This window comes from Calypte anna, chromosome 3, assembly GCF_003957555.1.
Source record: "Calypte anna isolate BGI_N300 chromosome 3, bCalAnn1_v1.p, whole genome shotgun sequence".
NCBI classification, from domain to species: domain Eukaryota; kingdom Metazoa; phylum Chordata; class Aves; order Apodiformes; family Trochilidae; genus Calypte; species Calypte anna.
This window is the reverse complement of record NC_044246.1, coordinates 109237420-109254535: the sequence shown is the minus strand read 5'-3', so window position 1 is coordinate 109254535 and position 17116 is coordinate 109237420. Positions and strand designations below refer to the sequence as shown.

Below are 17116 nucleotides of genomic sequence, written 5' to 3'. Positions count from 1 at the left end.
ATTGATCACCACTCTTTGGGCTCTACTGTGTAGCCACTTATTAATCTGTCTCACTGGCCATTTTTCTCTGCCACATTCCTTGAACTCATGAGGATGTTAGGGGAGACTGTGTCAAAAGCTTTGCTAAGGTCAAGGTAGACCACATCCACTGGTCTCCATACATCTAGTAATTAAGTCACATCATCAAAGAAGGTGATCAGATTAGTCAAGCTTGATTTTGGTAAATCCATGCTGACTACTCCTGATAAGCTTCTTCTCTTCCATGTGCTTAGAGATGACCTCCAGAATGAGCTGCTCCATCATTTTTCCAGGGATGGAGGTGAGGCTGACTGGTCTGTAATTGCCTGGATCTTGCTTCTTGCCCTTTTGGAAACTTGGGGTGATGTTGGCTTTCCTCCAGCCCTCAGGCACCTCTCCTGTTTGTGAAGTTCTCTCCAAAATGATGGAGAGTGGTAATGCAACAGCAGCAGGCAGCTCTCTCAACACTCTTGGGTGCATCCAATCAGGGCTCATGGAGTTTTGTATATTCAATTTGCATAATTAATCTCTAACCCAGTCTTCCTTGACTAGTGGAGAGACTTCCCTCCTCCAGGCTTTCCATCTTTTATCCAAGGTCTGGAGAACATAAGGGCTGGACATAGGGATAAAGACTGAATCAAAGCAGGCATTCAGCAACTCTGCCTTCTCTGCATCCTCTGATACCAAGGATCCTGCTCCATTCAGCAGTGGGCACACATTTTCCCTATTCTTCCTTTTATTTGGAGCAAGCTCTTCTTGTTTTCTTTTACTTCCTTTGCCAGTTATACTTCTAAGACGGGCTTTGGCTTTTCTGCTTGCCTTCCTATATACTCTTTGCTGGGATTGTGCCTGAATGATGTCCCTAAATGAAAACCCTACACTAGCATCACCAAACAGTGGTGAGGTTTTGGACTCAGGTCTGTGTTGGGAATGTGATATTTTGAAAATAGAGTGGTATAAAGGAAAAGTGTCAGATAGTGTGTTTTAAAGCATGGAAGATGTGGATCAAGGTGTTCTTTCTGCCTGCTGAGTCTTGTGCTATGTCAGCTTCTGAGGGCTGATGTTGCATGGGATGTGGGGAGTGAGAAGGATTCTCCACAGTCCTTTTGTGAAAGCAAATGGGATTTTGGTGCTAAGAGGTGCCCTGCACAGAGCAACAGGAGGGACAGAAGGGAGGTGTGGTGGTGCCTGTACTTTAAAAGCCTTTCAGCTTTGGAGATGTGTCTAGAGGAAATGTTTAAGATCTTTCTTCACTGGGACATGTGATCATGGAAACATAACTTTATTTTTGATTAAAAAATTTATAAGCCTTCAGGACCTATCCTGGCAAGTGCTGTGGAAACACCATTGTAGGTCCTGGAACCAAACTAAAGGACTGGCTTACAAAGGACTGCCCTGGGCATATAGAACTGGCCTTGTATATGGGCTAGTGCCTGTGTATGGAGACAGCAAGAGAGGAAACACCGAGGAGGAGGGGAGGTGGAGGCCCACCCTAGTTGCTCCCTCTGATACGTCTCAATCAGGTTTACTCATCCTTTTGCTACCATTGTTTAAGGGGATCAAGCCTCTAGAAGGATGACCTGTGATGGTTGTATCTTCAGGAGCTTCCCTGACTCCAAAACATTCCCATTGGCTGGGTCCAACAGAGGTGATTTTCTGTTATGTGTCTCTCTAACTTTTTTTCTCTGGTTCTCTCCCTCTCTGCCCATCATCTGCAAAGACATTAAACAAGACCAGTTCCAACACTGATCCTTGAGGGACTCCCCTTGTCACTGACCTCTTCTTGGACGTGGAGGTTGACAGCCTTGTTGACAGCCACTCTCTGGGTGCAGCCATCAAGCCAGTCCTTTGTCCTTTGTGTGATCCATCCATCCATCCATCCATCCAATCCATGTTTTACCAGCAATCAATCCATCTTCTACCAGAATCAACACCCTCCGAACCTACTGCCACCTTTCCTGCTTTGCCCCTCTCTTTTGAATAAGTTGTAAGCATTGACCCTGGAACTCCTGTGGTGTGAGTCCCTCCACTGTGTTGCTGTGCTGGCAACTAAGTCACAATATTCCCTGATGCTCAGTGGCTTCCAGATCCTCCTCTTGCATGGATGGGTGAAGCCCAAATTTCTCCCTGATCATTTGCAGGCACTTGGGTGGTTCCTAACCTGTCATTAAGCCTTGTGTCCTTGCTGCCACATTTCTTGCACTCTCCTATGTCCAATGCAACTGCAGACGGAAGCAGGATGTTAGCACACAGTCCCTCAACCAGTGGGTGCTGTCTTCAGGCTTCCCTCTTGGGCAGCCTGGATTTATAACTCAAATCAAGTTAAAAGCTCTACTGATGAGCCTTGTTAAATGCTGGGCCAGAATCCTTTTCCTCCTTTGAGACAGGTGTATTCACCCTGTTTGTCACCAGCAGCCTGGTGTCATGGAATCTTAACCACAAAATCCCAAATTACCCCAGTGACACCCGGCTCAGAGCCAGGTATTGATCTGCTGTTCCTTTCCTCATCATTCCTAGTCACTCAAGGGACAGTGAAAAGCACAAGCTATGCTTCTGATCCTTTAACCAGTTGTTCTAAATCCCTTAAGTTTCTCTTGATTTTCCTCCCCCTTCTTGAGCAACTTCATTGTTGCCTGCCTGAGAAGTTGTAAACCAAAGCAAGTAAGGGATAGAATGTGTATATGCCACACAGACACAACAGAAAAAAAAGTACAACATGAACTAGATATGAATGTGTTGTTTAATGAAGAATTGCAGCAAAAACAATGTAATTTCAATCTTTTGGCAGCTAGACCATGTATTAGGCTTAAAATCCTTATTTTCTTTTTAACAATAATTTACAACAACATCTAAAGCAAGTGAAAATAATAATTTATTTATTTCATACTAATTTAGTTTAAAAGATTTTCATTACATTTTGTTAGCTCACCTAGTGAAGATAGAAGAACTGCATTACCTACTGAGGATGGAGAGTTACAATGGAGATTTAATGACAAGATTTCATGGTAGAAGATCAGCATTTTTCCTGGGCTTCAGTCCTTATTATGTTTCATGCCTCATGCAAATTTTGCACTTCAGACAGGAGAGGGTTCTTAGCAGTGTCTTTTCCAGTTTGGGATTGCTGAATATAAGGATAAGGGAATGAGCTGTTGAAAAACTATAGTGAAAGAATGTAATGAAAAACATCACAGCCTTTTCCTTCTTCAGGTAATAAATAAGTGAAAGGATTAAAATTATAAACTGGATCGTGTCAATGAAGAAAAAGGAGAGAATTGATTTCATGGCTTTGATATGGGCATCCACACTGACGTTCTTCCCTGACTTTGTCTGCATCCTGTGTTTGTGTCTCCAGAGAGAAAAGAGCAGGAGAAGGGCAGAAGAGATTACTGCTGCAAATGCAGTTGCATATACAAAACCAGTGAAAAAATAAAGAGGGAAAAAATGTAGCTCAGGTCTGACAGTCAGATGCCACAAATATCCTGAGGTGGTGCAATTGTTGTTGTCACAGCGTGCTTCATCTATGACAATGTAGACAAAGACACTGACACCAAGGGATACAGGGACTGAAGTCAGCATCAGCCATGTCACGATCCTGTCAATTCTCACTTTCAGGTAGATGAAGAAGGTGTGCTGGAAATTTGCAATTTTGATACAGTAAAACACAGAAAGAATGGCAGAGATCCATAGGCTGGAAATGTTGAAAAAGGTTAGAATAGCTGAAATTATTTGGATTTTCTGGTGAACATACACGCAAAAGGAGTAAATTTTTTCAATAAAGGAATCTACCCATGCAGTGCACAAGTACCCAACCCGGGAGCATCCCAGGAGGAGCAAGATCTTCTCATTAGAGTTAAAGCTTCTCTTTTTCCCCCAGGCAACACAAAGCACAGAAACAATGAAAGCATTTATCCACATGCCAGCAAATGTCTGGAGGGTGATGATGGCCATTGCCACGGCATTGTACGTGGTGACATTAAATTTCCCTTGAGAGGAGCAAGCTTCCATCCTCCAAGATGGGAAGGGGTGCTGGGGTAGATAAGGATGTTGTTGCTTCAGGGCTTCATGCAGGTTGGCAGCTGCTGTTCCCTGAGTGCTACGTATAGGAAGAGCTTTATAGAGCTGTTGGTGGTGGGGATTTTGGTGCTGCTCCTATTCAAATCAGGACAGGTAGAAGAATGCAAATGTGCTGGGTATTCCCTTACCTGGTCTCAGTGTCAGTCCTCAGTATTTACATTTCCCTTCGAAAGAGCTGTGTTGAGTGACATGGAACAAACAGATGTTTTTTCTGGTGTGATTGATCACTACTTTTCTGTAGTGATTGATCACTGCTCAGGACCTGGGGTTCAGTACCTGTGTTCTCCTGTCCCTTTTTCCACTACGACATTTACATGGAGTGATGCACTCAACAAAGCAGAGCCAGGGGTCTCTCTGTCCCCTTTCATCCCAGAGTCCAGGAGCTGCAACATTTGAAAAAACAAGATTTTCTCAGGTTCAAAGCTTACCTGTTAGCAATGTGAAGTGATTTAGGGATGGGATCATTCTGGGTTCCTGCCACACTAGAATACCCTCAGTCTTCTGAATGTCTTCAAGTCATCAAAACTGCCTGTGGAGTTTGGATTGGTACTGGACCTTGCACAGATGGATCTCCATGACTAAGTTGATCTTGCTGATTCTGTGTGATTATCAGGAAGATTCTAAATGAGGAAAGACATTTAAGATAAGAACTCAAAGAAATCAAGTAGAGTGTTGAATTATCTCAGGGATCTGAGCTGACCTTTGGGGACCACAAGTCTGTCAGTAATGATGGCCCCAGAGAACACTTAAAGCTCATTCTTAGATGAGAAAAGTCTGAAATGTATCAAGGATGTGGTGATTGTTGCAGGGCAGTTAAAATATGTGGGATGGACCCCAGTTACTGCTGGAGAGAAGGGAGAGGAACTCAGCCTTGGAGCCTGGTAAGAGCCAGAGAAGATGGAAGGGCTAGAGCAAGGCATGGGGCAGAGGCCAGAGGTCCAATAAAGGTTTCTTTTGGAAAGGGAAGATAGGGACACCATGATCTTTCCAGGAGGATAATTTTGAAGGAAGCCCAGCTATTGATCTTGAATTTGGAACCAAACTCAACTGCTTCTGCTGAAAGCTCAGCAGCCCCTGGCCTGAACCTCCATCCCTCCCCACTGCACCATCCTAGGAGACACTGCAGGAGACATTTTTTCAGTCACTCCAATTGAACTTCTGCTATGTGGATGTGCATTTGTCTTAAGTGAGTTGGTGGGTTTCACCGTGGCTGAGTTATGAAGCTTATGTATGTTCTTTGCTGTCCCAGGTATTCACAGAATCACAGAATGTCAGGGGTTGGAAGGGACCTCTGAAGACTGTTGAGTTCAACTCCCCTGCCAAAGCAGGGCCAAAGCTAGGGCAGGTCACTCAGAAATACATCCAGAGGGGTCTTGAAATTCACCAGATAAGGAGACTCTACAACCTCTCTGGGGATCCTGTTTCAGGTCTCTGTAACCCTTACAGTAAAAATATTCTTCCTCGTGTTGAGGTGGAAGTTCCTGTGTTCTACCTTGAATCCATTGCCCTCATCCTCTCACAGGGCACAAGTGAGAAGAGGTTGTCCCTTCCTTCTTGATACTCAGTCCTCATATATTTATACACAGTGGTTAGATCCCCTCTGACTCTTTTCCTCTGCAGAGTGAAAAGCCCCAGGTGTCTCAGCCTTTCTTCATAAGGCAGGTGTTCCAGTCCTTTATTCATCCTTGTGGCCCTCCATTGGATTCTCCCAAGTAAATCCTCATCCCTCTTCAACTGGGTAGCCCAGAACTGGATGGAATAATTTAGGTGAGGTCTCACTAGGGCAGAATAGTGGAGGAGGAGAACCTGCCTCCATCTGCAGGACACACTCTTCTTAATGTATTCCAGGATACCATTGGCCTTCTTGGCCACAAGGCCACATTGCTGTCCCATGGACAACTTGTTGCCCACCCCGATTCCAAGGTCCTTCTCCATTGGGCTACTCTAGCAGATCACCATCTAATCAATGCACCTGTACTAGTGCATTTTGGTGTATAGCATATTTTTTGTATGCAGAACTCTGCACTTCTTCTTGTTGAACCTCATTAGGTTCCTCTTGGCCCAGCTCTCCAGTCTGTCCAAACCTTGCTGAATGGTCACACAGCCTTCAGGTGAGTCAGTCAGTCCTCCCAGTTAAGTGTCACCCGAAAACTTGAGGAGAGGACATTCTCTCCATTCATCAAGGTCACTGAGAAAGATGTTGAACAGGACTGGACCCAGCACTGACCCCTGGGAGACTCCACTGGTCACAGGTCTCCAGCTGGACTCTGCACCATTGATCACCACTCTTTGGGCTCTACTGTGTAGCCACTTATTAATCTGTCTCACTGGCCATTTTTCTCTGCCACATTCCTTGAACTCATGAGGATGTTAGGGGAGACTGTGTCAAAAGCTTTGCTAAGGTCAAGGTAGACCACATCCACTGGTCTCCATACATCTAGTAATTAAGTCACATCATCGAAGAAGGTGATCAGATTAGTCAAGCTTGATTTTGGTAAATCCATGCTGACTACTCCTGATAAGCTTCTTCTCTTCCATGTACTTAGAGATGACCTCCAGAATGAGCTGCTCCATCATTTTTCCAGGGATGGAGGTGAGGCTGACTGGTCTGTAATTGCCTGGATCTTGCTTCTTGCCCTTTTTGAAGCTTGGAGTGATGTTGGCTTTCCTCCAGCCCTCAGGCACCTCTCCTGTTTGCGAAGATCTCTCCAAAATGATGGAGAGTGGTAATGCAACAGCAGCAGGCAGCTATCTCAACACTCTTGGGTGCATCCAATCAGGGCTCATGGAGTTTTGTATATTCAATTTGCATAATTAATCTCTAACCCAGTCTTCCTTGACTAGTGGAGAGACTTCCCTCCTCCAGGCTTTCCATCTTTTATCCAAGGTCTGGAGAACATAAGGGCTGGACATAGGGATAAAGACTGAATCAAAGCAGGCATTCAGCAACTCTGCCTTCTCTGCATCCTCTGATACCAAGGATCCTGCTCCATTCAGCAGTGGGCACACATTTTCCCTATTCTTCCTTTTATTTGGAGCAAGCTCTTCTTGTTTTCTTTTACTTCCTTTGCCAGTTATACTTCTAAGACGGGCTTTGGCTTTTCTGCTTGCCTTCCTATATACTCTTTGCTGGGATTGTGCCTGAATGATGTCCCTAAATGAAAACCCTACACTAGCATCACCAAACAGTGGTGAGGTTTTGGACTCAGGTCTGTGTTGGGAATGTGATATTTTGAAAATAGAGTGGTATAAAGGAAAAGTGTCAGATAGTGTGTTTTAAAGCATGGAAGATGTGGATCAAGGTGTTCTTTCTGCCTGCTGAGTCTTGTGCTATGTCAGCTTCTGAGGGCTGATGTTGCATGGGATGTGGGGAGTGAGAAGGATTCTCCACAGTCCTTTTGTGAAAGCAAATGGGATTTTGGTGCTAAGAGGTGCCCTGCACAGAGCAACAGGAGGGACAGAAGGGAGGTGTGGTGGTGCCTGTACTTTAAAAGCCTTTCAGCTTTGGAGATGTGTCTAGAGGAAATGTTTAAGATCTTTCTTCACTGGGACATGTGATCATGGAAACATAACTTTATTTTTGATTAAAAAATTTATAAGCCTTCAGGACCTATCCTGGCAAGTGCTGTGGAAACACCATTGTAGGTCCTGGAACCAAACTAAGGGACTGGCTTACAAAGGACTGCCCTGGGCATATAGAACTGGCCTTGTATATGGGCTAGTGCCTGTGTATGGGGACAGCAAGAGAGGAAACACCGAGGAGGAGGGGAGGTGGAGGCCCACCCTAGTTGCTCCCTCTGATACGTCTCAATCAGGTTTACTCATCCTTTTGCTACCATTGTTTAAGGGGATCAAGCCTCTAGAAGGATGACCTGTGATGGTTGTATCTTCAGGAGCTTCCCTGACTCCAAAACATTCCCATTGGCTGGGTCCAACAGAGGTGATTTTCTGTTATGTGTCTCTCTAACTTTTTTTCTCTGGTTCTCTCTCTCTCCGCGCATCATCTGCAAAGACATTAAACAAGACCAGTTCCAACACTGATCCTTGAGGGACTCCCCTTGTCACTGACCTCTTCTTGGACGTGGAGATTGACAGCCTTGTTGACAGCCACTCTCTGGGTGCAGCCATCAAGCCAGTCCTTTGTCCTTTGTGTAATCCATCCATCCATTCATCCATCCAATCCATGTTTTACCAGCAATCAATACATGTTCTATGAGAATCAACACCCTCCCCAACCTACAGGCCAGCACTGCCACCTCTCCTGCTTTGCCCCTCTCTTTTGAATAAGTTGTAAGCATTGACCCTGGAACTCCTGTGGTGTGAGTCCCTCCACTGTGTTGCTGTGCTGGCAACTAAGTCACAATATTCCTTGATGCTCAGTGGCTTCCAGATCCTCCTCTTGCATGGATGGGTGAAGCCCAAATTTCTCCCTGATCATTCGCAGGCACTTGGGTGGTTCCTAACCTGTCATTAAGCCTTGTGTCCTTGCTGCCACATTTCTTGCACTCTCCTATGTCCAATGCAACTGCAGACGGAAGCAGGATGTTAGCACACAGTCCCTCAACCAGTGGGTGCTGTCTTCAGGCTTCCCTCTTGGGCAGCCTGGATTTATAACTCAAATCAAGTTAAAAGCTCTACTGATGAGCCTTGTTAAATGCTGGGCCAGAATCCTTTTCCTCCTTTGAGACAGGTGTATTCACCCTGTTTGTCACCAGCAGCCTGGTGTCATGGAATCTTAACCACAAAATCCCAAATTACCCCAGTGACACCCGGCTCAGAGCCAGGTATTGATCTGTTGTTCCTTTCCTCATCATTCCTAGCCACACAAGGGACAGTGAAAAGCACAAGCTATGCTTCTGATCCTTTAACCAGTTGTTCTAAATCCCTTAAGTTTCTCTTGATTTTCCTCCCCCTTCTTGAGCAACTTCATTGTTGCCTGCCTGAGAAGTTGTAAACCAAAGCAAGTAAGGGATAGAATGTGTATATGCCACACAGACACAGCAGAAACAAATGCACAACATGAACTAGATATGAATGTGTTGTTTAATGAAGAGTTTCAAACAGCAAAAACAATGTAATTTCAGTCATTTTGCAGTATTGTTCTACTCTTTTGGCAGCTAGACCATGTATTAGGCCTAAACTAGGTTTTTTTTAAAACAATAATTTACAACAACATCTAAAGCAAGTGAAAATAATAATTTATTTATTTCATACTAATTTAGTTTAAAAGATTTTCATTACATTTTGTTAGCTCACCTAGTGAAGATAGAAGAACTGCATTACCTACTGAGGATGGAGAGTTACAATGGAGATTTAATGACAAGATTTCATGGTAGAAGATCAGCATTTTCCCTGGGCTTCAGTCCTTATTATGTTTCATGCCTCATGCAAATTTTGCACTTCAGACAGGAGAGGGTTCTTAGCAGTGTCTTTTCCAGTTTGGGATTGCTGAATATAAGGATAAGGGAATGAGCTGCTGAAAAACTATATAGAAAGAATGTAATGAAAAACATCACAGCCTTTTCCTTCTTCAGGGAATAAATCAGTGAAAGGGTTAAAATTATGAAGTTGAAGGTGTAAATGAAGAAAAAGGAGAGAATTGATTTCATGGCTTTGATATGGGCATCCACACTGACGTTCTTCCCTGACTTTGTCTGCATCCTGTGTTTGTGTCTCCAGAGAGAAAAGAGCAGGAGAAGGGCAGAAGAGATTACTGCTGCAAATGCAGTTGCATATACAAAACCAGTGAAAAAATAAAGAGGGAAAAAATGTAGCTCAGGTCTGACAGTCAGATGCCACAAATATCCTGAGGTGGTGCAATTGTTGTTGTCACAGCGTGCTTCATCTATGACAATGTAGACAAAGACACTGACACCAAGGGATACAGGGACTGAAGTCAGCATCAGCCATGGCACGATCCTGTCAATTCTCACTTTCAGGTAGATGAAGAAGGTGTGCTGGAAATTTGCAATTTTGATGCAGTAAAACACAGAAAGAATGGCAGAGATCCATAGGCTGAAAATGTTGAAAAAGCTTAGAAGAGCTGAAATTATTTGGATTTTCTGGTGAACATACACGCAAAAGGAGTAAATATTTTCAATAAAGGAACCTACCCATGCAGTGCACAAGTACCCAACCCGGGAGCATCCCAGGAGGAGCAAGATCTTCTCATTGGTGTTAAAGCTTCTCTTTTTCACCCAAGAAACACAAAGCACAGAAACAATGAAAGCATTTATCCACATGCCAGCAAATGTCTGGAGGGTGATGATGGCCATTGCCACGGCATTGTACGTGGTGACATTAAATTTCCCTTGAGAGGAGCAAGCTTCCATCCTCCAAGATGGGAAGGGGTGCTGGGGTAGAAAAGGAGGTTGTTGCTTCAGGGCTTCATGCAGGTTGGCAGCTGCTGTTCCCTGAGTGCTACGTATAGGAAGAGCTTTATAGAGCTGGTGGTGGGGGGGATTTTGGTGTTGTTCCTATTCAATCAGGACAGGTGGAAGAATGCAAATGTGCTGGGTGTTCCCTTACCTGGTGTCAGTGTCAGTCCTCAGTGCTTAGTATTTGCATTTCTCTTCCAAAGATCTGTGTTGAGTGATATGGACCATGGAGATGGTTTTGTGGGGTATGTAGTGGTTGTGGGATGTAGTGATTGTGGCATGATAGATTGCTGCTGGGATCTTTGTTATCCTATCCCTTTGTCCTCTGAGAGGCTCAGACAAAGAGGCTCAGCAAAGCACAGTGAGAGGGCTCTCTGTCCTCTTTCATCCCAGAGTCCAAAAGCTGCAGCATTCCAAAAACCCAGATGCTGAAAACTGGTGACTGTTTATATCTTTCATTGGTCCCAGATTCCATGTTTGTTTTCCCATGCAGAGCCACAGGGTTGGTGAATTGTGTTGCAGGCAAAGTAGGACTTTTACTAAGTGTTTAAGCTGATACATATAGAGGAAGAAGGAGATTAAGTCTGGAAAGCAGGAAATGTCTTTCTTGAGCCCATGCTCATTGGGCCCTATTTTTCTTATTATTTGTTCTATGTCATGGCACGCACCATACTACACAACCTTCCTACACCATACTACACAACCTTCCTCAGCACTGAGGGCAGACTGAGAGCCCTGTAGCTCCCTGGATCCTCCTTCTGTCCCTTCTTGTATATTAGTGTCACATTTGCTTCTCTCCAGTCAAGAGGGACCTACCTGGTGAGCCCAGACTTCTGGTAGATGGAAAGAGACTTGGTGAATACTTCTGCCAACTTCTGATTTTTCTGCCAAAGACTGAGCACACAAAAACATTAAGTACCTCAGCCTTTCCTCATCATTTGTCACTTTTTCTTACCATGCCCAATAAAGGATGGAGATTCTCCTTAGCTCTCCTTTTGTTGCTAATATATTGGTAGAGACATTTTTTATCGTCTTCTACAGCAGTAGCCACATCAAGCTGTAGTTGGGATTTGACCCTTCTTACTTTCACCCTTCATAGTCTACAAAGTCTTGTAGTCCACCAGAGTTGCCTGGCCCTGCTTCCAAAGCCCATAAACTCCTTTTTCCCTGAATTCCCACCAAAACTCTCTGTTCAGCCCAGCTGGTGTTCTTCACCAGCTCATCCCTCAGCACAAGAGGATGGCCTTCTCTTGTGCCTTTAAGATTCTTTTCTCAAAGAGCCTCAGGCCCTCCTGTTCTGCTTTGCCCTTCAGGACTGTGTCCCAAGAGACCCTGTCAACCCATCCCCTCCACAGATCCAAGGTGTCAGTTCTGCTGACTGAATTTTGAAGAATTAAATACTCTATCATTTTGTGATTGCCATGTCCAAGCTGGCCTCAAGCACCACATAACCCAAAAGTCCTTCTCTGTTGACAAGCAGCAGGGCCAGCAGGCTGTCTGCCCTGGCTGGGTCACTGCCAGCTGTGTCAGGACGTTCTTTTCCACAAGAACTTTCCATGGTGAGACGTCTCCCTGCTGCTTAGGGAATATTTGGTCTTCTTCTTCATCCTGCCTGGGTGATCTGGGTGGCAGACTCCGACAGTTATCTGTCTGATTGGGGTTCCCACCATGTTCTGTGATTGTTATCCATAAATACTCAAGCTTATCATCAACACCATTAAGCTCTAACCCGTCACAATGCTCTCCAACATTCGGGGCTCCCTTGATGCATCTCCCTCTTTACCTCTTACATCTGAATTTTTTGTACCCATCTACTGTGGCATTCCAGCAGTGAGAGACACCCCCCCATGTCTCTGTGATTGCAACTAAACCTCAGTTTTCCTGCTGCACAAAAGCTTCCAGCTCCTCTTGATTATTGCCTGTGCTGTTGTCACAGGTGTAGATGCATTTCAGTTGTACAAGTGAAGATGCTGCCACCTCCCTAAGGGGAGAAGCTCTAATTCCTTCCTGATCATTCTCAGGCATTTCTCTGCTTCCTAACCTATCAATATCCCCTGTATACTTCCCCATCTTCTTCCTCCATAGTGAGATGGCAAACTGAAGGACCCCACTGGCACACTGTACCCCAAACACTGGTGTGCCACCTGAGGCTTAGCTCTACCAAGCCTGGGTTTGTGCCCTCTCTCTTCAAATCTAGTTAAAAGTTCTATTGATGAATCTTGACAACTCCTGGGCTAGAATCCTTTTCTCTATTTGAGACAGATGTACCCTGTATGTCACCACCAGGCCTGATGTCATACGAAATTACAAACAACCCAAAAAAAAAAAATCACACCAGTGACACCAAGCTCAGAGCCAGGTATTGATCTGCTGGCTCTTCCTGTTCCTTTCGTTGTCATTGCCAGCAACTGGAGTGATAAAGAACACAACTTGTGCTTCTGATCCCTTAACAAGTTGCCCCAAAGCCCTCGAGTCCCTCTTGATTGTCCTCAGGCATATTGGAGCAAAGTCATTGTTGCCTGCCTGAAAAACAATCATGGATAATAAAGTGAGAGCCCCCAGCAGGCAACAGACTTCCCTAAGAAGAGGACCTGTTATGCTTTCTGAGCTTTCTGTTCCCTTACGAATGGAAATTCCTGAGAAAATGAGCTGTTGTCCTGTTGTGGAAGTGACTGGGATGTGGTGCTGAGGCATCAACTGCACTGAGCAGCAGCAGGGAAGGAAGGGAGGTGTAGTTGTGCCTGTCCTTTAAGCCTTTCATTGGGGAGACCTGTCCCAATGAGATGTTAAAATCTGCCTCCACTGGGACATGGAATGGTGCAGAATGTCTGCTGCTATGGAAGTGGGACTCAGGGCAGTTTGGTATCTGAAAAAATGCAGTTGCAGCCCAAAGCATTTCTGCACTGCAGTCTGTACATCAGGAGCCACCCTGGTGAATAATGGTGATCAATACCTTCAGACAGAAGTTATAATCCAGGGCAAGGCAGAGATACAGCTCATAACACTGCAAAGCAAACAGGCACAGCAGACAAAAAAAATCTATCACATAAAATAGTTACAAATGTCTTGTTTAATTAATAGTTTAAATCATGAAGCATTAAACAATTTTAAACAGTTTGCAAAATTGCTCAGCCTGTTTTACATCTAGTCCCTGTACCAGCTTTAAATAATTTTTGTTTTGACAATAATTTCACTCAAATCATTACCTAAGGCAAATGACAGTAATCGTTTATCTAACTCGTAGTAACTTCCAAAGAACTACAATGCCATTTGCCTAACTCAGATGGTGAAGACAGAACCCCTGTAACACTCATGCTTGCTGTGGGGTCTCACTGGAGATATAAGCACTTGTTTTCTAACAGAAAATATCAACATTCCTGGGCTCCAGCTCTTATGATGTTTCCTACCTCTTGCAAATCTTACACTTCATACACGTCAGGGTCCTGAGCAGTGTCTTTTCAAGCTTGGGATTGCTGAAAATCAGGATGAGGGAATGAACAGCTGGAAAAGAATGCTGAAAGAAAAAAATGAGAAACTTTGCAGCCTTTTGGTTCTTCATAGGATAAGTCAGCGTCAAGACCAAACATACAAAGTTGATGGTGTAAGTGAAGAAAAAGGACAGAATGGATTTCATGGCTTTGATATGGGCATCCACACTGACGTTCTTCCCTGATTCTGTCTGCATCTTGTGTTTGTGTCTCCAGAGAGAAAAGAGGAGGAGAAGGACAGAAAAGCTCACTGCTGAGAATGCAATGGCAAATACAAATCCAGTGATTAAAACATACATGGAAAAAAGTTGATCAATTCTGATGCTATATTTCCAGATATGTCCAAGCATGGTGCAATTGACATTGTCACAGATCGATTCATCAACAATCTTGTAGACAAAGATGCTATAGCCCAGGGATATAAGGACTGAAGCCAACATCAGCCATGGCATCATCCTGTCAATTCTCACTTTCAGGTAGATGAAGAAGCTGTGCTGGAAATTTGCAATTTTGATACAGTAAAACACAGAAAGAAAGGCAGAAACGCACACATTGGAAACGTTGAAAAAGTCTTGAAGTGGTACAAGGAACAGGTATACGGAGTAAACATACATGCAAAGAGGATAAATATTTTCAAAAAAGGAAAATACCCAGGTGGTGAACAAATAGCAAGATCGGGAGCATCCCAGGAAGAGCAAGATCTTCTCATTAGAGTTAAAGCTTCTCTTTTTCACCCAGGAAACACAAAGCACAGAAACAATGAAAGCATTTATCCACATGCCAGCAAATGTCTGGAGGGTGACGATGGCCATTGCCACGGCATTGTACGTGGTGACATTAAATTTCCCTTGAAAGGTGCAAGCTTCCATCCTCCAAGATAGGTAGGGGTGATGGAGAGTTTGTTGCTCCAGAGATTATCTCAGGTTGGCAGCTGCTGTTCCCTGAGTGCCAGGTATGGAAAGTGGAGCTTTATAGAGCTGGTGCTGGTGGGGATTTTGGTGCTGCTCCTATTCAAAACAGGACAGGTGGATGAATTCAAATATGCTGCCTATATTCCCTTACCTGGTCCCAGTGTCAGTCCTCAGTATTTACATTTCCCTTCCAAAGAGCTGTTTTGGTTGACACGAACCATGCAGATGTTTTTGTGGGGTGATCCATGTTGGGATGTAGTGATTGTGGCATGATAGATTGCTTCTGGGATTCAGGATCTGTGTTCTCCTTTCCCTTTGTCCTCTGAGATGCTCAAAGTGGTTTGCTCAGCAAAGCACAGTCAGGGGGCTCTCTGTCCTCTTTCATCAGCATTCCAAAAACCCAGATGCTGAAAACTGGGGATTGTTTATATCTTTCATTGACCCCAGATTCCATGTTTATTTTCTCACGCAGAGCTACAGGGTTGCTGCAGATTGTTGCAGGTAAAGTAGGACTTTTGTTAAGTGTTTAATCTGAAACATATAGAGGAAAAGGGCAAAGATAACTGTGAGTCCTCGTGGCGGGGTTCAAAACTCATCTATTACAAAAGTAAAGTGCCTTAGGGATGGAACCATTCTGGGTTACTGCCACAATAAAATACCCTCAAGTTTCTAAAGTTTTTAAAGTCATGAATTATTATTTTTTTTTAATAGGCAAGTTGTGTTAAGATCTGTGGGGCATGCAATGCCTTTGGACTTTTTTTTGTACTGGACCTTGCACAGAGGGGCCATGGTGACTAATTAGATCTTGGTTGATGCTGTGTGGTAATCAGGAAAAATAGAAACAAGAAAAAACATTCAGAGAAAAGCTCAGGTGAGTCAGGAGAGTGATCAATCTCTCCTTACTGTCTCATGAGATCGTAGATTCATAGCATTTTTTGGTTGAAGAAAATAATTAAGATGATGAAGTTCAACCCTTTACTCAGCACTGCCAAGACCACCAGTAAACCACGTCAATATGCACCACAGCTACATGTTTATTAAATATCTCCAGGAATGGTGACTCAACCACTTCTCTGGGCAGTCTCTCCCAGTGCCTGACAGCACTTTCAGTGAAGACATTTTTCCTAATATCCAATGCTTTGGGCCCAAGCATCCAGCCAAAAAAGCATGCACCCCTCCAAGCCATGACCATAGAGTTTCATTACTAAAGTTTCGGTAGACAACATCCACAGTCCCTCCCTCACCCACGAAGCACATCACCATGACATAGAAGGGGATTAACTTTGGAAAGCACAAAATGCCTTTCCTGAAACCACACTGACTGGGCCTCAGTTTCCACAAATATCATGATGTTCTGCAATTGCTGTTGTCACAGAGAGCTTCATAAACACACATGCTAAAGCCTAGGGATAAAAGGACTGAATACAACATCAGCCATGGCATGATCCTGTTCATTTTCCCTTTCAAGTAGATGAAGATGTGCTGGAAATTTGCATTTTTGAAACAATAAAACACAGAAAGAAAGGAAGAGACAAACAACAAATTGGAAACGTTTGAAAAAGCCTTCAATACCTGCAAATAGTTTTGGTACATGGCGACGATACATGCAAAAAGGATAAATTTCTTTAATAGAAGAATCTACTCATAATGCATAAATAACAAAACTTGGGGCATAATAGGAAGAGCAAGATTTTCTCATAGGAATTATAGCTTTTCTTTTTCACCCAGGCAACACAAAGCACAGAAACAGTGAAAGCATTTATCCACATGCCAGCAAATGTCTGGAGGGTGATGATGGCCATTGCCATGGCATTGTACGTGGTGACATTGAATTTCCCTTGAGAGGAACAAGCTTCCATCCTCCAAGATGGGTAGGAGTGCTGGGGTAGAAAAGGAGGTTGTTGCTCCAGGGATTAGCAGAAGTTGGCAGCTGCTGTTCCCTGAGTGCCAGGTATGGAAAGTGGAGCTTTATAGAGCTGGTGCTGGTGGGGATTTTGGTGCTGCTCCTGTTTTTCTGACTTTCCACCAAAGCATTTTGTTCAGCCCAGACAGTCTTCTTCTACCCCTTTTATATGTTTTTTTTCCACAGAGAAGCCTTTCATGTTAAGCTTTACACAATCACAATGATTTCCAACATTCAGGGCTCCCTTGATGCCTCCCCCTCTGTCTCCTATTCTCGAATCATTTATATCCATCTACTGTGGCATTCCAGCAATGAGAGATATCACAACAGCTTTCTGTGATGGTA

At 44.0% G+C, this 17116-nt stretch overlaps 2 protein-coding genes across 2 annotated transcripts; both read right to left on the bottom strand.

Moving 5' to 3' along the window:
* Window positions 1–9461: 9461 nt before the first annotated feature.
* On the bottom strand, window positions 9462–10424 carry LOC103525759 (taste receptor type 2 member 8). Its single transcript, XM_008490734.2, has one exon. It carries the CDS (start codon window positions 10422–10424, stop codon window positions 9462–9464), a length of 963 nt encoding a protein of 320 aa, XP_008488956.2.
* A 3448-nt stretch (window positions 10425–13872) lies between these two features.
* LOC115598099 (taste receptor type 2 member 9-like) lies at window positions 13873–14826 on the bottom strand. Its single transcript, XM_030447912.1, has one exon. The coding sequence runs from the start codon at window positions 14824–14826 to the stop codon at window positions 13873–13875; it is 954 nt and encodes a 317-aa protein (XP_030303772.1).
* Window positions 14827–17116: the final 2290 nt, after the last annotated feature.

Coding starts and splice junctions, on each gene's coding strand:
- LOC103525759 (XM_008490734.2), bottom strand. CDS start 10,424: ATGGAAGCTTGCTCCTCTCAAGGGAAATTTAATGTCACCACGTACAAT.
- LOC115598099 (XM_030447912.1), bottom strand. CDS start 14,826: ATGGAAGCTTGCACCTTTCAAGGGAAATTTAATGTCACCACGTACAAT.